The following is a 19,386-nucleotide window of genomic DNA, read 5'->3' on the forward strand; positions in this document are numbered from 1 at the left end:
TATTAAATGTTACAAATTTAATAGGAGAGGAAGGAGCTGCTGGAGGTAGGCACGTTGGTTTTGTTCAGATGCAGAGAGAGCAGGCATTGTTCTTGATGTATCATAAATAATTCCCATCTCTTAATGAAATATCTTTCTTCCTGTGTAGAAAGATCTTGAGTCTATGCTGCAGTGGCTCTTGCAGAACCACCTTACAGAGAACGTCTTTAAATTTGGGCTGTGTGCAGAGGCAGCTGTGTTACTGCTGGAAATGGTTAGATTCACTATGGACAAGGTAAGTGTTTTGGTGCAAGGCCAGTGCAGTGTGAATGGCTGAATAAAGAGCCCAGCTGTGACAGATGCTGGTGGCAGCCTTTGCCTGTAAGCCCCTTTAGCTGTAACCCCTAATCCTGCTCTGCCCCAGAGGGCAATACTGAATGTGACAGTGAGCAGGGACTTCCAAGGGGCACAGCAACTGCTGCTCTGGTTATGTAGCACAGGATGTGATGGGCTCATGCTTAAGAGAGACCAGAGACAGATCTTGCCCACAGCAGTGCTCAGTTTTTTCATTCTTGATGATGATATGTCACCTTTCTGGTTGGGTGTATCACCTGTCTGCAAGGTGGAGGTGGGCTATTGGTGTCTTGTCTGACTTTGGTGGTTGTGTCTTTAGGAGTACCTGAAGAGGAGCAAAGATAAGTTTTCATGAATGAGAGGGATGCTGCCTGATAGATGTACATTTTTCTGTTCAGCCTGTTGCAGATGCAGAAGCTTCCTGGGCGATTGCCTATCCAGGGAATGTTGTCGAGTTTCTGTGTCTGATCTATCACAGTTACACACAGGACCCCGTGTGGCACTGTCCTGACTTCTTGAAAACTTTGGCTACGCTTGCTTTTCATTCAGAACCACCCAAGGTATGTGTGTAGGAGCCATCAGACCAGAGATGGGTCAGTAGGAGAGAAAAAATCAATTTACAGTAGACCGAGTGAAAATGTGTTGCTGTCTGCTCCCGCAGGGTGGGTCTGAAGGACTCCTGGCTCCTGATGGTCCAGCCATTGCCGAGGGGAAGGGCTGTGCTGACCCCTCCTCCCTCCCTCTCCTACCACACCCTGCCAAGAAACAAGTGTGGGATTTTGTGCGAGTGCTCCTGATGGACAGTCTTCTCACCATCCCAGCAAACAAACAAGGACATCCCCTTGAGCTGCTTCTTGAGGTTTTGTTTTCATATCAGCAGGCTTTGCTGTTCTCCCTTACACTGGGTGTGGAAAGACAGGACATATCCTGCTAGCAACCAAGTAAAAAGAGCTAACAGGAAAGGATTTCCCTAATTCCTCTGCATTAGTGTGAACTAAGAAAATGCTGTCCTTGGAAAACAGAAAAGACATTTTTCAGGCAATGTTTAACACTGAAGAAAGGTGTGAAAAAAAAAATCCCCTTTCCTTAGTAATACCTGCTTGTCAATAAGGCATCTCTTGAATTTGTTGAGAAAAGTTCACATGGAGCATCCTGTGAACTGATTTTTGAGATAAAAAAAATCTCAGTTCTCAAATAAACAAAAAAAACCTGTCTCCACTTTAAGTACAGATTAATATGAGCTGTAACAGTTAAGTCTGATAATAGATTTTAACCACTCCAGAGAACTAGAGAATCAGAGTAGTCTGAAGAAAGGGGAAAATGAAAAATTTAGGCTTCAGCTCCATATTGTCAATAGTCCAGGTGACCCAGATGTGCATTCTGATGCAGAGTTAGCTTAGTAATATGAATAGTAACGCATATAAGCTTGACTGCAATTGTAAAGAGTTAAATCCTCTTGTGGAAGAACAGCTCCCTAAAGGTTTTTATATACAATCCCAAGGTTTGGTACAGTTAAAATAGAGTTTGGATTTCTGTCTGAATCCTGAGGCTGCTAATGGAGCTCAGTGTCCCTGACCACAAGACCTTTTGGGAGCCACCTATTCCCAGAGAGCCAAATTCTGGCCCTTTGCAAAACCTCATTTCTGCTCAGTGTGCAGAGGGTGACTGTGCTGGATATCAGCATGATGGTGTAGTCTATGAAAGATTTCCTGGTCTTCCAAGTGGGAATGAAGTTCTGCCATCTCATCTGTTGTCCAATAGCTGTCCACATATGCACTCTTGCTGAAAGTTGAGTCAGATTTCCTGTTTTCCTGCTGCACTAATATGTATGCCATCACTGTATAGGCTTCTCCAGAAGGTGCTACCAGTGAGCAGAAGAGACTTTTTCAGACAAAAGTTCTGCTATCTGCTATGGATGTCTTTCAGGTTGCCAGCCAAGGCGAGGGGAAAACGAGACCAAGAGGTGAGAATCAGATTGTTTAACTATTGCTTAAATATCATGCTAAATGATATTTAGTGTGTAGGTAAGATTTGGAAATAATAGCAAGAAGGACAGTCCAGCTCAGCAGGCTCCACTGTCCATTCTATCTTGCTGTAAGCCAGTTTGCATAAGTTATTGTAATTTTATAATTTTTCTGAAGAGCCTCTTCCTTTTTTTTCTTTTTGAGAAGAGATTCTGAATATTAAAAAGGCAGTATATAGGAAGAAACCTAGGTTTATCCTTGAATGCATCTGGAGGAATTCTTATTGTTGTTGCTGCTCTCCTTTGAGTTGTTAGTTAAACCTGTATTCATTACAGTACTTTAGTGAGATTTGTTCCATCTTTAAGATGGAACTGTTATTTCCAGCCTGAGCAAGGTGTTTCTGCTATACCTGGAGTCTTCCTGGACATGTCCCTTCTCTGAGATATTATGGCATGAGAGTGTTCCTTCTCAGCTCTGGTAATCTCACTTTTCACTTTTTTTTTTTCATTTTCTCTCATTATGGAATAATCATTCCTTTTATATCCTCTCCAGGGAGCAGTGATCCTCATGGTACTTCAGAATCAGCTGCACCCCTACCCATGGTGAATATTGCTTACTTTGTTCAGAAGCTGGTTGAGAAGCTGAACAGCAGAATGTTTGCTGCTGACCCCAAGCAAATCCTGATCTTCATTGCCAAGCAGATCATGTGGGTGAGTCACTTTTTTTCTCCCCAACCTCTTTCAACATGCTGTAACATGCTGGGTTTTTTACACTGAGGTCGTCATACTGCAATTCTGAAGAAGATGGCTGTAATCCATTTGGTGATTGTTATTATTCCTGGGGTTTTTTTGCATAAGAATATAATAGCTGTAAATTATACTTAGAGATAGAAGGTGCATAAAGTTAACTCTTGTGACACTGTCTTTTGGCTATGTACACATTGCTGAACTGTGATAAATTATTCTATTCCACAGTTCTGAGGACTTCAGCAGAAATACAGAGAGATAGAATTTTTATGTAACAGGTAGTTCAGGGGAGTTTTGCTGAAATAAGTTTCCAGCAGCTTAAATGAAGTGGGAGGAGTGGATCCTTGGGGAGAAAGTTCTTGGAGCAAGCCAAGTGCTCTGCTGTTTTTTGTTTTCACAGGTCTTAGAAAGCTCTGCTTCTCAAAAGGAAGTTTTCCTCGTTGCCCTGTACAGCTGCCTAAACAGAGCCATCCTGTACTGCCTGTCCAGACCACAGCAATCACTGCCTGAACAGTTTAATGTCCTGAATACTCTCATTGTTCTGCAAGAGCAGTGGGATGTTATTTTTGCAACTTACAACTCAAACAGTAATTTTGTCATCTGCCTGATGTACTGCCTTTGCCAGCTGAACTCGGGCAGGTACAAATGTTCATCTTATTGTGTTTCTTTGTATCTCTGAGCTGCACCTCTGGAAGTGGGTGCAGAGGGGGAGATGTCACATAACTTAGTCAATATCCAGTCTGGGGAATCACTGGAAGCTGAGATTGAGCAGGATCCAGGATTTCCAGCAGCCTACTCACTTCAGAGTAGTAACTGCAGTTAACAAGCTTGAACTGATTTCAGTGGAGCTGGCTCAGCAGGAAAATGAGCATCTGGAAATCTTCCTGGGATGTGGGCTAGGATCACTCCACAGCCATGTAGGTGGCCATTCTCTGAGACATCTGCATGGGGTAATTTAGTGAGATGTGTTTCTGATCCAGCAGTCATTTGTGTGTGAGTGCATTTAAAACATAAATAGAAGTGTGAATGGATCTTTGTGTTATTGTAACTTGGATATGAGCTGCAATATTTTAGTTATTTTGACACTGGAAGTTTTGTCCTTTTGCATTGGGTAGGGCTAGAACATCCATACCCATGTTTGCTGTTCCTACAGATGTTGATATAACAGATGTACTCTTGTAATGTAAGCTGGGGGTTACCTTGGAAGCTTAGTTTTGTGAACAAAAATCATATATTGGCAAGTGCATTTTTCACTTTAATGTTTCTTGTTTCAGTGATAACCTTCTGTACTGCTTTGATGGTCTGAATTGAATCCATTAATACAGTATCACACCAGAAATGAGCTGCACTTCCTGAGGTCTTTTCTAGATGTTCTTATTCCAGTCAGATAATAATTTCCAGGCCAAACCCATTGAGATAGGCTAAAGATTGCTTTTATTGAGTAAGAGGGAAAACATTTTTCTTTAAAAAGTAAAGTACAGAAGGGTTTATTATCCAAAAGCTGAACATAGCATTTCCAGGGTATCAAAACTGTGGTATTTTAAAGAAAAACAGAAATAAAAACATCGTGTTTGCATACCCAAGGATTTGATTCTCCCAGAATCTACCCAGATTCTCTAGGGCCTGTTCAGAATTGAAAGAACTTAGTGTGCTACTAGTGGCTATATATACTATCATTGACAGCAGTTCTGTGGCAAAATCCAGATTTTCTGGATACCTTACGCAAGTCTATTTAATTTTTTTTTTAATTATTACTGCTGTACTGAAGTGTCTTTTACCTCCTGACTGGCAGGTTGTGGCACAGTCCCCAGTCCCAAAGAAGAAGTTCTCTTGGTCATGGAGATGTTCGTAATAATCACATCTACATATTAACAGTATCCACAGTGCTAAGTTTATGGCTTTTTTGTGCTGAGTGCTTCAGAAACTGAATGAATCATCATTGATACAGAAAACTCAGACTAAGCAATTCAAGTGTAAGGTTCAGCAAGACACTGCTTTCCACATAGTGGCAGATACCTCTAGCAAAGGAATTCAGAGTAAAGAGACAAAGTGCAAGGTGCCCAGGGGAGGTGCAAGAAGGCTGACTGGCTACATCAGAAAAGCCCTGTGTTCTAATTGGGGTGAATGGCAGAGAAAAGTGCAGTAAAGTGAAGGGATAAAGCACATACAAGAGAGTGATCTACAGGGTCATGATGAGTGCATTGAAAACCAGACTGGAAGTTGTTAAGTTCCGATTTGCTGAAAATTCTGTGGTATAACATGGCTTGTATAAGCTCTCAAACCAGAAAATACTGAAATACTAAAGGAATCAATTAGGACTGGATGTGCAGAAACACCTGTAACTCTTCCACTGTCCTCATTTTATTATAAGTCTGGTTTCCTCACCTGCCTTTTTTATTTTTTCCCTTTGTCACAGCTGTTCAGAAGGTTTTGGGGTGGATGCAAAACCAAAGCTGGCTTCTCATCACCAAATTTTCCTTGCACCCAGTGAAGAGGAAAAGGGCAGCCTGCCCACTCCAGATGATGGTATTTATGGCATGTTGCCTGTGGCTTAGAGAGAAGGAAAATACCTGTCTCAAACAGTAGTCTCAGAGCAGCTTGTGCAAGTGCCATTTATTTCCTCTTTAGTATACAGACACTGCAGACACAGCATTGAGAAAGGAAAGTTGCACTAAAAATTACTTGTATTTGCCTCAAGCCTTTTTATTCAAAAGTAACACCCAGCATCCTCAGGAGCAGTGGGTATCAGTTTGGAGATCTCTCCCCCATGTTATGGCCAGTATAAGGGGCCAGATATATATACTATTTTAGCTCTCTTTCTTTTTCAGGGTCCATACAGAGTTTGTTGTATGCAGAAAGAAGTATCTGAATATTTCAGAGAAACACAGAAAAAAATTGGGGTTGGATTCAGTGTGATCAGCTGAACCCTGCAGCAGAGCAGTGTTTTGATTTTCTTTAATTTTTATTTTTTAAATATATATTGGCTTGGTTAAGATGCAACCAAATCAGTCTGGTTTGCAGGGAAATAGAACAAAATAACTCAGCACTTCTTTGTACAGTTCCTCCTGCTGTGTCAAACTGTTACACAACTTGGTTGCCTTTGCCCTTCCATCTCCACTGGTGTTTGACAGCATAAAGGGATGCTCTTTATGTGCTTTAGCATTCTATGTATGATAATAAGATCATCAAAATTCTGATTAAATGGTTTTCCAAAGTAGAAACTGGTTAAAACCACATGTTACTCCTGCTTGTTTCTTTCAAGGAGTTGAAATATCACAAAAGAAATGTCCTGCTGCTTTCTGTATTAGATTAATTAGTCTATATACAATCTGTGGAGACAGTGGGCAAAAAGGAACAACTCCACTGTCTCCATCAGTTGCTCTGGACCAGTTCTTTTCCAAACAAGATGTTTTTGCTTTACATGTTGCTTGACTTGAAAACATAAATGAAGACTCATTTTTGGTGTTACTTTTGTTTCCCAGTCCACCAGGAGATCCTGAGAGCAGTAGAAATCATCTGGAAGCAGCTCGTTTCTCAGAGGCGGCAGGCTCTGGAGGACACTTACAAGATGGATCTTTCTGTAAAAGGAAATGACAAAGAAAGGGACATGAAGATAACAGAGATCACTCCTTTATGGGAAGAAATTATGGCAAAAGCTTGGCAGCAGTTGCTAGGTCTATGTTCTTTTATGGAACACTCATTGTAGTTAGCAAAAGCTCTGTGGTGAATGGGGTGCCTGATGAAAGCTGCTGTTCCTTGGTGATACCTTTCCTCACCTGCTGAGAAAGCAGATTCTCATTTAGGGCTGTGGTTGCTTTCTGTGTCATAACCCAGCCCTTCTGTAATCACCTGGTGGTGTCACAGGGCTCATGTTGTACTGCAAGAAAGAGAAAGCTCCTTAGATTATTATAACTCCTAGGAAGATTTAAAAGGGAGGATGGATATATGGTTGAAAGAAGGGCATTGCATTGTGTGTAGTTCTGCAGGGTAATGAAACTGATCTATGGCAGACCTCTGTGAGGCTTTTAAATAAAAGCTTGAGAAATATGTTTTAATTCACTTCTCATAAAAATAGAGAATGATCATCTGGAGTGACACACTGCTATGTTGTTTTGTCTTGTGTAATGGGGCTAGAACACCCCTCTGTTTTCTGACAGGCTCAACTTCAAGTCTTAAAAGCTTTTTCATCTGTTTTCGCTTGCAGTATCTGAAAAGAAGCTTCTCCAGAATAAAGCAGGGCCAAGCACATCCCAGAGCAAGCACAATTCCTGGAGTGAAAGCCTCTCTTCAGCTATTAGGTTCATACCTGGCCGAAACACAAAGGAAATGTCATGCAAATCAGAGGTAAATTTTACACTTTTGTCTTTTCTGGGTCTCTCACTGGTTGGCCTTTTATACAGCTCTGGAGAGTTTTCCTGCATTTGGGAGGCTTCTGAGTGTGTCTGTTGGCTGACATTTCCATTGTAAACTAGACACCTACTGCAATTGAGGTTCCTATTCTAGGCTGCTAGAAACAATCACAAAGAAATAGTGACCTGAAGGACTTCTCTTGGCAGCCTGTTCATATAATCTAATAATGCATATTCTCTGCATAGAGCCCAATTATGGCACTTGGAAAACCTAGGCAGCCCAGATATGTTTGTGCTTACAGGTGGAGCAAGGAGAGGAATGCCAGCTTTGCTGCTGCTGTGGCCTTGCATCCTCTGTGTAAACCCTGTCCTTCAGGCACTGAATTAGTAGAAAGGATCAGGTGTTATCAAAGTATTGTCCTTAAATTTTCTACTCAATATGAAATATTAAAGGTCCAAATTTTAGTTTAGACCCTAGAGATAGGGAAACAAGTCTTGGTATATAATCCAGCATTGGGTTTGGAGGGTGTGCATAATTCCTACTGTCAGCAATGGAGATGTGAACTATATTTTCCATGCCTAAGCTCTTCTTTTGCTGAAAGAGAGGGCCATTTCCATGTTTGTGCTTAGCATTGTCAAAAATAGACATAAAAAGCACTAGGTAGATGTAACTTTTAACATGTATAGGGGTAGAGTAATGAGCTATAGGTAGGGCAGAAATGCATTGACAGAATATTCAGAGCTTTAAACCAAGCTTGTGTTACTGTGGTGCTCAACATACTAAGTTTTTTTTTTTGTTTTTTTCCTCCTGAGGAGACAATGAATCTGCAATTAGCCTCACTTTAGGGAGCCCTAACCCTCTGGCTCAAGCTAGAGGAGATTGCAGCTTTAAGCCTGGTGATGCCTGGTTCACTTCCAGGTGTGTTCACCAGGAAGACTCTGACTCCCAGCTAATGTGTCTGGTACCTTACTGAGCTGAAAGGGTTTTTGCAGCATCCTTCTCACTCCTTAAAATCACTTTGCTGCTCACAGAGTGAGAAAGCTCTTCCCAGGTACATATGTATACTATGATGTCATACTACAAGAGTGTTGACTATTTGCCCTGGGGTCTGTTTAATTATTTCTTAAAATTAATTTTGATTATTACAGCTGATTACACCTCAGTGAGCAATGTAATTGATATTTGTAAATGTATCCCAAGGAACATTTTGTACAACATGCTTTTTGCTGTTGAAGGTTAAAGACTCTGTTATTGGTTTTTCCCTAAATATGCCCACATCATTAGTTCCTCCAGTGAAAAGGTTGCCATCTGGAAAAGGCAGCACGGAGACATTATTCAGGCACAAGTGCATGAAATTGGTGTTTCTACATCTTCTGTCTCTCTTCTGCAAGGAAGCTGCTTGTAATTAAAGGAGCTGGGTTTGGAAGAAACATTACTCACTTGGTGTTATTCCTTATCATGTCAAGCACTGACAGCTCCATAGCTCTGATAAATTGTTCTTCTCAATGAGATATGAAGCTACAGTTCCAAATGTTCTTTTCCTTTCTCCCTCCAGCATGTCTTTCAGAGTTTGATGCACTTTTTAGAGAGGTGAAATCTAAGAGGACGAAAATGTTGAGCTGGCTCTCAACAGCCCTCTTCCTTCGTGCACATACTTACATTTAAAAAGTTACATTAAATGGTATTTGGATTTTTAATTTCTATTTTTGATGACTTTACTAATCACTTTTATAAATGCTGTCATGTAATTTTGTATCATTTTCTGTCCAGTGACTTCTCTGATCATTACTGATGATCTCCACTTGTGCCAGTCATGGACTTATGTCCTACAGAAATAGGTACCTGGTTGAAATGTGGAGATTAAAGGAAAAATAACAGTATGAACTGCACAGTGAGGAACGAGGAATTTAAATCCCATAGTAAAATAAAAAAATTTGCTCCTTACGGAAAGAAGTGCAGAAATTCACCCAGGATTTCAGAGGTGTGCCTGATAGAAAGAAGAAATGGGTTGTTTACTGGGTTATTAACTTGATTCCTTATTAACTGAAAAGTAAAGAAAGATGTTGAAGCATTAGTAGTATTTACTGCAGATTAAAGCAAACAACAAGCAGCAAAATACTCCTCTTAAATGTTTCCCTTTTATTATTTACAATATAGGCAGAGTGCTTTTGAGCCAATCCTCAGTCTGGAAGAAACAGCAAAATTCCAACTATTCATTCCAACAAAAGATCAGACCCCATGTTTCTGTTGTGCTTTTGCTCACATTTTCCATCATCAGCAAAGCCAATTTCCTGCTTTTGGTGGCAAGTATGAGAATCAGCCATCAAATGCAGCTGTTTTCTGCATATTTCTGAGTACACTGTGCTATCTCATGCCTTGCTTGTGGCTCTGTCTGGGAAGGATGATCCTTTAGAAAAGAGAGTATAAATACATTTCTGGTAGTAGAATGGCAATGATCTGCTCTGGTAATTGTATTTTCTTGGAAGACTGAGTAATCATGCAGGAGTATGAGCAGCACTATATGAAGTTGGATTTTTTGATGTTTACATGTGACAGACTTGGGTAAATTTGCCAGCAGGAAGTGCCAAAGGTTTGAAATCACTGACTTTCCTGTTTCAAAGTGTGCCTTTTGAGCACTTACTCTTTTTCCTCCTTTCCCCCTCCTGCCCATTTTTGCTATCAAAATCTGGTATGGGTATTTAATGTTTAAGTTAACAATGACCAGGACTAGTTTTGATGTCTCAAAAAAGCTACAAAAGCAGTAAGGGACCCCTGTAGCAATTTTATTTCAGTCAAATGTAAATCAGTCAGAACTTCCCCATGGCCTGTCCTGAGATTCTTTAGGCTGAGCAAGGTTACAAGCACCATACTTGTCACTCCTGTAAGACACACTGCCCCAGAACTGTAGATACAGCTGTTATTCTTTTAAGAAATGCAGAACCTTCCCAGTTTTACAGGAGGCCTGATTGTGTCCTCTACTGTTTTGGTTGATTAATTGCATTCCTCTGTGCCCAAGGCCCATAGGACTTGAAATAGAAAAGGTCTTTTTAATCCCCTTTTTAATCCCATTCTTCACAATGAAGAGGTTAAGAGATCTCCTATCTTGTAATTCCAAAGCCAGAAATGTTACTTAAATATTTTTCTTACAGATCACTCAGTTGTTCTTTATCAGCTTTTCAAGTTAACTGAGTTAAAACAAGCAAACATTTAATGATATTTCTTTGAAAAGAGCATCATTTGTGTAACATGTTTATCTTCATAATAGAAGGATAATTAACATCACTAATTATCTAATTAAGTTCATTAACTATCCACCAACAGTGCACCGTGAAGTTGACATTATGTTCTTCTGTCAACAAATGCTTTGATTTCTTAGGAAGTAATTAAAATGTAAATTAGCATGTCATTAAATGCACAAGGGAACTTTGGAATCAAATATTCATTTCAAAACTGCTCATAGCACACATTTTTTTTTACTTCAGTGAAAGCAGGCACTTTACTATTAATGATGTATATTAAACAATTTCCATTATAATATTATTGTCTTGTTTAATAACTGGCTCAAAGCTAAATTACAGCATGCTGTAGCAAGCTGAAAAAAGTTTCTTTAACTTTGAACAAAGAAATTTTCATGTCCTCTTATATACATAACTGACACACTGTTCATTTATCATTTTCAAATTGTTTACAAGATCATAAAGAAATAATTCAACAAGTCAGTGTTAGATAAGAATAGTATGAAAATATAAAATATAGAGATATTTCATATTATGTGATACAAATCATGGAACTTTCTGAAACAAGTGGGAATCATTTCCCCATTTATTGAAGATAAATGTTTAGCTGAGAATTGGAATATAAATGTTGTATGATGAATAAAAATCTTTAGGCTGCCTCACATTCACAGGCCCCTCTGTCCCCTGAAAATTCATTAGACACTGCTACAAGAGATGGTGAGTAATAGCACAGTGCACAGTAGGAAACATATCCTAATAAAATTGTTTCTTTCTTGATTGATATCAGTTTCATCTTAAAATCTGAAACATAAGAGATATCACTTAGAATTTTTTTTTGTAGGTAGCTCTTCAAAGGGAGTTTTACTATGTTTTTAAACTCAGTAGTCTTCCATGGGAGTGAAATCCCTTCATTGAAATACACATTGTATGAAAATGTTGCCTTTTATTTCTTCTGCATATTATTTTAAAATATGCTTTTGCCTTTCAAGCTAGAGATGGTGTTTGGTCAGGCTTAAGCTTTGGATACAGGATTTCAGCAAGTGGAATTTAATTTTTAAAGGTGTTGGCACCAAAGTCTCATCTCTCAAGAGCTGCTGGTTGCAGAGGTTTATTTGCACATATCAGAGCTGATGCCAAATTAGGTGAATGGTGTAACATGGGTGGAAGAGGAGTTTCATCTGGTTGCAGAAAAGCCCTAGAAATGTGTTCTGGCCCCTGAAACAGATTATTCTTTTCTTTGCTGAATACATATGATGCCTGGAAAGGCTGGCCTGGAAGAGAGACTAGGCAGAGCAAAAGCAATAAAATACCTATTTTTTGAAAGGAAACACCTTGGGTAGTGCAAGAGCCTGGCTGGGGCTACACCCAAATCAAATCCAAGATGGATCCTGGTCATGAGTTTTTGCACTTTTATAAGTTTTGGTTCATTTACATATTGGGGTCAATCATCCAACCACAGCCCCAGGCTATGAAGTCTCATCCCCTTGGCTTGCCTCCTTTCCCTCACCATTGTTTGTGCTATTTGAGTACCACTTGTCCTTGATTCTCTAGCTAGAAAGGAATTGCTTTGTCAAACTACCCTAAGAGGAGAACTTACTAACATCTAATATGAAATTTCAGATTTACACACCAAAACCCATGGTATCATATAGACAAGTAATTTTCATATTTCTTGGTTCAAATATGTCTGTTTTCTTCCGGTTTTTTGATTCGATATTTTATTTATAACAATTTTAGAAAGAAATGGTTTGAATTCAAAAGATTGAAGTGTTAGTTTAAAATAAAAAGTAAAGAACAGAAAATCAAGTAAAGTCCTAGAAATATCTGCAGGATTGAGTTAAATGTTTCTTCTAAGTGAGGTATAGGTTGCTAACTCTGCAGAAGTCTGTGAGCATTCATTTCTTGTTGCTCTCATATTTGCTTGCCAAATTAAAGTTTGCTTGTGTCTATCTGAGCTCTATTTATGCTTTTTGCTGAAGAGCAGCTTGAACTATATGCACTAAAAAACTGCAGAAGTAGTCTTGTGAGCTTTAAATGTAAGTAATTTTAGGGAAACTGTTATTTTTACAGGTCAGGAAAAAGATGTTTCTTTTTTTCTGTACTCTGGCCTCTAAGCATACACTGATGTTTACAGAATTCTTTCATCAGCTAAAGGACTATAAGGGAAATTTTTTCTTAAATAAAAGCCATGATTCAGATGTACTCCAAAAATGGGAGTGCATGAGACTGTTGGACATAGGGCTTTATTACACACTATTATCTAAATGCCTAAGTTACATACACCTGTAGGACTTCCACATTTTAAACAGAAATAAAACAGTGAGTAAGATCAAGTGAATGCAAGAAGAGACTCCCCTGCTATTCCCCATAATGCCAAAATCTGACTTTCACCTTTTACTTCAGAGGTAAAACCTAATGCTTCTGCTGTTATAGAATGGAAACTGAAATGGAAATTCCTCAAGAGGTTGAATGAATTATCCCAAAGTCACAGAAGCCATTGTCAGAGATAGGATTAAAGAACAAACATGCCTTGACTCTCATTGTGTTTTTTTGCTATTAGGGGGCAAGTTATCTGGGGAAATAATCTGTTCAGCAGTATCATCTGTGGAAGAGGGCTGTGTATATGCACACATATACACAGACATATGGTTGTTATAGAAGTAGCCTGGCTTCTGTACTGCCAGGGCTTAGCTGATAAATACAGGGTGGAAGTCTCCTCACATGTGCATGTCACACTTCAGGTTTACCCTTTGAAACCCACCCTTGTGCCTTGGTACTTTTATGAAGCACTGAAATATGGAGGATTTTCTCATTAGGTCTGCTATTCCCCAACCAACTGGCCATGCCAGGATAGCATCCATGATTCTTAGGAGCAGTTGGCACACTGCATTAGCCTCCTAGAGGGCTGAGCACGAGCTGCCATGCAACACTTAACTGCTGGAACTCAGTCTGTTGAAAAGCTAAATGAATTTTGGCAAAGCAACAATAAAATCCACACAGCAATAACAATTTTGTGATTCTGAAGAGCCTGGTAACAACCCTCAATGTGGAGAGTGAATGTGAAGGACTAGGATAAACCTCTCTTTATCTGCCTTAGCTTAATGATTGTCACTCAGGGAGTAATGGAACAATTTTTCCTCTCATGAAATGCACCTGTTTGCTGCCCAGTGCATAGTCACTTACTGGAAAATCAACCTGGTCTCAAGATGGGTGGCTTGTTGTTTGCACAGGGTAGCAGTGCACCTGTACCAGATTGAGTAGCAGGAGCAGATTTGGAGATGTTACACCCTTTGTCTCTATCTGGATAGAAGAGGGCTGGTGCACTGGAGACTTCACCCAGCTCTAGCAGTTTCCTACAGCACTCAGGTGCTTCTCTGTAAAGCTGCCACAGTAGCTGTAATCCTGTCCTCTGTAGCACGCCTGATGAGGAAAGGTTTGATTGTTTTAGCAAGAAAGGACCAGAAGTACTGAGCTTTAATTGCACATTCTGGATAGATGTGGGAGAAAAAAAAAGGAGCATGAAAACTTCCATGAACACAAGAAGATAGTTTCATATCTCCAAAGAGTTTAGGCTCTAATCTGGCTGTGTAAGTCATAGTAGTTCAGGAATGTGATATGAAAAAATCATTGGCTGTAGATGATGCCTGCAAAAATAATTTGCTTTTGTACAAAACTCTCTCCTTCCTGACTAGGTCACATCCTCATCCACACTGGTTAGGGCATGCAGTCCAGCAGACAGAGGGGGTATATGGGGCTGCCAAGAAGAGCAATGCTGCACCACAAGTGGATGCTATTTAATGTTGAGCTGCTGGGAAATATATGCTAAAGAAAAATGGAAAAATTTGCTCTTTATAAAATGACATTTTCTTAGTGTTTTTTTCCATCTCCTTTTCTGTTTGATTAAAGATGTGAAGTTTATCACATGAGTATAATGTAATTTTTGTCATTCTAAAGATGCTAATTTCCTATTTTCTTCTTTTGGAGTTATGATCCATTGAGATCTTAAGTATTTTTAATTGTCACTTTTGAATTTCTAGTGCTGCATATATATTATCTGAGTTGATATTTCTAATGCTTGGTTTAAAGGCAAGGCTGCCTTCCTTCACTAGCAGACAATCTGTACATAAAAGTTGTGAAATGCATGCCTAAGTACATCCCTAAACAGTGATTTCTTGAATCAGATCTGTTTCTGCCTTGCACAAACTCTTTGCTACTGTCACATGCTATTCACATGCAGTTTCTGGCATCCCTAAGAGCTCACTACCTGCTATTCTGTTTTTCTGTGCCCATGAAATACTTTCCAAAAACCTAGTGACTCCTTGAATAGCCATAATTAGATTAAAAAACCTTCCTTGTAGAACTGAAAGCCCAAGTTAGAGGAATTAAGTACATGAACTCTTCCTGGGATATGAGATCTAATATCTGGTACATCAGCTATGTTGGAGTACTCTCTGCCATTGGGGACATAAGAGTAGGAGGGACTTCAAACTGGTTCATCAAAAGGGTTCCCCCTCCCACTGCTGTGTGCTTTCACCATATGCATCTTCTTTGTGGGCTCGTCAGGCTGTTTCAAATTAATTCAGGTTGGGTTTGCCCCATTATATACCCCTATCCCTGCAACCATGTCATAATGACAGGAGGTGTGGAGTCTCCATCCCTGGAGCTGATCTGGATGGGGCTCTGAGTATCCTGAAGATGTAGAAGATGTTCCTGCCCATGGAACTGGGTGATCTTTAAGGTCCTGTCCAACCCAAACCTATGATTCTGTGATGTTCCAGAACTCACTTAGTTTGCCCATCTGTAAACGAAAGACTTTGCCTTCTTTCATAAAGATATCTTAGATAAGTACTGACAAGGTTTATAGCTGTGATGCTGCATTAATGCTCTTACTATGTATGTTTATATACTTACAATATTTATTTTGCACAGAAGAACTAAAGTAGTAGACTAATATCACTAGTTCTAGCTATTACCTTACCAACAGATAACTTAAAACACATGCTTCAAAAATAGAATGTGGGTATTGTCACTATCATCCATGGGATAATTCACTTGGCACAGTGAGAGATTTGAACACTTGGGCTTTCCTTGTGTCTCTTACAAGGCGAAAATTAATTGTCTTGATGCTTATTTTCATTTATTAAGAGTTTTGGCACTCTTTTGTGGGCATGTGTATTCTCTAACACAACACATACAAAGAAAGCCTCCAAGTGCAGAGCCCCAGTGACCTAATGTTTCTTTAGGAAAAAACTGTGGTATGTGTGGTGTCTGTATCATGCAGTATGAATATATTATGGCAAGCCTGAATATTTATGAGGTGCAGGAGTGTTAAGTGATCAATATTTTTTTCTTTTAAATCAGACATAAAGCATTCCAAAGCTCAGTAGAGTTTTGTTAACTTATAAATCACACCTCAATCTTTTTTTCTTTTCAACTGTTTCTCATTACAAACACTCTCTCAATTGCTTTATTTGAAAGAAATTATAGAAAATTCACACCCTGGGTTTCCTCAGTGCTAATCATTTTCTCTCCTATTTGGGGGCTCCATGCAGCAAGAGAAGAAACAGTTTTTGAGTCTGTGATTTGTTTTGGTTTTTTAATAGGAAAATAACTTGTGAATTCTATCACCTTTTCAAGCTCTAAATATTGGCTGGGGAATATGTGGCAGCAAAATGATCTGATTCTACTTACAATTGCCTAAGGCTGCAAAGTAGAGAAATATGTATAAAAAAAAAAGAGCATGGTTTCCTACTCAGACTTTTAGGAAAGGATTGATCAGTAAGGCCCTTTAGTATGCCCTTCCCAAAAATGTGCATTACAGTTCTTATAATAACACCTGCTTTTCTGCATATGAAACTCAAACCTTATGTTATACTATGTTAGCAATTATCAAAGCTGGCATGTTCTTGTTTAAGATAGATTTACTGTGGATAAGGACCCACAATTTGTGATGGAATCTGTTTATTTGTTAGAAACTTGTTTGCACTAGTTATTCATTAGACATTACAGTACAATTGTTTTGACTGAGCACTTAGTAAATAATAGCCTGGTCTTTATTCTCCATATTTATTGGTTATCTTTTTCAGGTTTTATTTTTATGTGTTGGTTTGGCTTGTGTGGCTTTTTTTTTTTCTTCCAATCACAGTCATCTCCAATATTGCTAACTATTCATTTCACTTTACATCCAGACAGTTTTCCTGTGAGATCAACAGGGACATGGTTGACGCTGGCTAGCAATAACTCATAAGGTGCTTAGTCTTCAGTTGACCAGATGTGGCTAGCAGAAGTTTTTCTTCTGAGGACCCTTCATATGTTTCAGGGGCTTGGAGCTGGGTCAGTGAGAATCTTTGCCATGTGGATTTGACCTTAGGGGTCTCACTGATGACCATGAGCAAAACACAGATTATGAGCAATGCTGGAACAGCTTCCAGTAGAGCACTGACTTGGCTTGAATAGCCTGTGAATATCTAAAATGGAGGAATTTATTTTCTATTCTGAATGGTTTTGCCCCAAGTCCACACAGAGCAAGGATCTCAGCTCTTCTCCTATACCAGGACTGGTGTAAGAGCACAGAGATGCTGTTGCTTTCTAGGTCAGCCTTTATGGGAGTTTTATATGAATTATGGAACAGTTTTGTGAGGCCACAACTGTGATTACAGGTTTAATGATGCTTTAAACAAACAAAAATATAATGACTTTCATCAGTGTAAAACAGGAGCTTCCTGCAGGGAAACACCAATAAATGTGACTTCGCGGCAGGGTTACAGACCTGGCTGGCAGCCAGCAGCAATCACACAACACCCAGGCCTTGTATGTTAACTTAATTAGAGCCCAGTGCAAGCAGCAGCCAGGCAGTTTGCTGGGGGGGATCACTGCCAGCATGGCACAGAGTCCCTGCACTTAAAAGTTACCTATCTGATCCATGGCTTTAGGTAGTGTGAGGCTGGGACTTGCACAGCAAGTTTAGCCTCATGCTGTGACTCACAGCAATCTCACATTTGTCAGGGAAGTTCAGCTGGATGTGACAGCCTTCATATGGCACAGGGGGCACTCTCCTCTCCTCTATAATATCACTACAGATCCTTACCTCAGCTGGGGTCTCTGCAACAGATGATGGTCACTTATGACATTTGCAGTACTAATCCAGCTGCAAAAAAGAGGAGCCTTAAATCATATTTGGTGTTTCCTTTCTCCTTCTGAGAAAGTTCTGAATAGTTCCACTAATGACCCTTGTTAGGATGATGTCTGTGTTTATATTCCTGGTGTTAGCATGCAACTGCTCTCAGGTGATTGACTCATCTCTACACTACCTGCAGAGCCATCAAATTTGCAGGCACAGGCCATATTCCTTAATTGTTCTTGTAAAAGACAGGGCAACTAATGCCTGATTCTGCCCTTCACAGGATTTGCACCTGCAGCACCTTGGCATAATGTGTCCTGATGTTTCTTGTAGGAATTTGTGTCATGCATGGAACGGTACCGAAGAGTTGGGCAGGAGCTGTATGCTTCTCTGTACAAGGACCACCTGCAGGTAAAGGACAGGAATACTGGGCAACAGCTTTCTGTTGTTGAAAGGCTACTCTTGGACTACCCTGAGAAACTGAGCATTTTAGAAGTGAGATGAATATTGTGCCTGAAGAATTGCTGAGAGCTGATTAGTCAACACTCCTCTCCTGACATAACTGCCGAAGTGTCAAGTGTGACAGTCCTCACTTTATTTTCGGGACCTTTTTTCTCTTTTGCTTAAATTAATTATTCTACTCTTCCACTGAGAACTTTGACCTTTTTATTCTTTTTTTTTTTTTTCCTTTAGAAGCCATTAAAACTTTTAAAATAGATCTCAAGCTCATAGACAGTAAAACATCACAGATACGTTTCTGTCTCAGGGTTGGTCATCAGGGACCAACAAACTTGTGCCTCTTTGAAATTCTCACCTCTTCTCGCCTTTAAATTGATGTATTAGTGCTCCCTAACTCCTTGCACACAACACCTAAGTAAAAATAATTTAATTTATTCCTTACTCAGAGGGAGTATAGTACCCTTACAGCTGAATCATTCAGGCTGTTTTCAGTGAACCCAATCGTTGCCATTTGTCACACACATTTTCCAGAAGAAAAACACAGTGAATAAAAACCTCTGTGATGCAGTTCTGCTGGCTCACTTCTTTTGAGTTGGAAAATTAATGAAAGCAGTCATTTCCAAGTTTGTGACACCTTTTTATTTGTCCTGTATCATCTACTCAGACTATCAGTATTTCATCACTAGTGCCATCTCCTGCAGCAAACTTCCAGTGGTCAGTTTGACTTGTGTTTGTTAGGTCTGTAGTGGTCTGTTAAGTGTGTCTGTTAAGTCTGTAGTGGTTTGTTAAGTCTGCAATGATCCCATCTGGTGGGTTTGGTGGATCCCTCTGAATCTCTGGGGTGGTGCCACTGGTGGCTCAGAGCAGGGAGGTGTCCAAAAGCCAGCACAAAGTGGTTCTGTCCTACAGATGCAGCAGTGTGCTTACAGCAAAGCAGCAAAGGACTGGATGAGACTTGAGGAGCAGCTTTTCTGCAGAGGGGGCCCATGGAGAGATGCTTCAGGATCACTAGAGCCACGGTGGATCCTTGACTGCTACGAGGGGCCCTCGAGAATGAGGAGGAGGATCCAACACGTGAACGCCCAGGCGGCAACGATGCGAACCAAGAGTGAGGTACAAAGCTGCACAAAGACTGGCAGGAGATGCACAATGTCTGTAACTTTAGAGAATTAGAGAAA

At 39.9% G+C, this 19,386-nt stretch overlaps 1 protein-coding gene across 1 annotated transcript in view; it reads left to right on the forward strand.

Moving 5' to 3' along the window:
* Positions 1 to 19,386, forward strand: part of WDFY4 (WDFY family member 4) — a 122,462-nt gene that overhangs the window by 54,617 nt on the left and 48,459 nt on the right. Inside the window, exons 31-41 of the mRNA XM_079312866.1 lie at positions 149 to 274; positions 732 to 893; positions 995 to 1,192; positions 2,179 to 2,296; positions 2,850 to 3,007; positions 3,444 to 3,682; positions 5,460 to 5,569; positions 6,526 to 6,717; positions 7,248 to 7,387; positions 18,083 to 18,160; positions 19,118 to 19,321. Of these exons, the coding sequence (XP_079168992.1) occupies positions 149 to 274; positions 732 to 893; positions 995 to 1,192; positions 2,179 to 2,296; positions 2,850 to 3,007; positions 3,444 to 3,682; positions 5,460 to 5,569; positions 6,526 to 6,717; positions 7,248 to 7,387; positions 18,083 to 18,160; positions 19,118 to 19,321 (1,725 nt within the window). The remainder of the gene's footprint in view (positions 1 to 148; positions 275 to 731; positions 894 to 994; positions 1,193 to 2,178; positions 2,297 to 2,849; positions 3,008 to 3,443; positions 3,683 to 5,459; positions 5,570 to 6,525; positions 6,718 to 7,247; positions 7,388 to 18,082; positions 18,161 to 19,117; positions 19,322 to 19,386) is intronic.

The sequence above is a fragment of the Erithacus rubecula genome, assembly GCF_903797595.1.
Source record: "Erithacus rubecula genome assembly, chromosome: 9".
Classification (NCBI taxonomy): Eukaryota; Metazoa; Chordata; class Aves; order Passeriformes; family Muscicapidae; genus Erithacus; species Erithacus rubecula.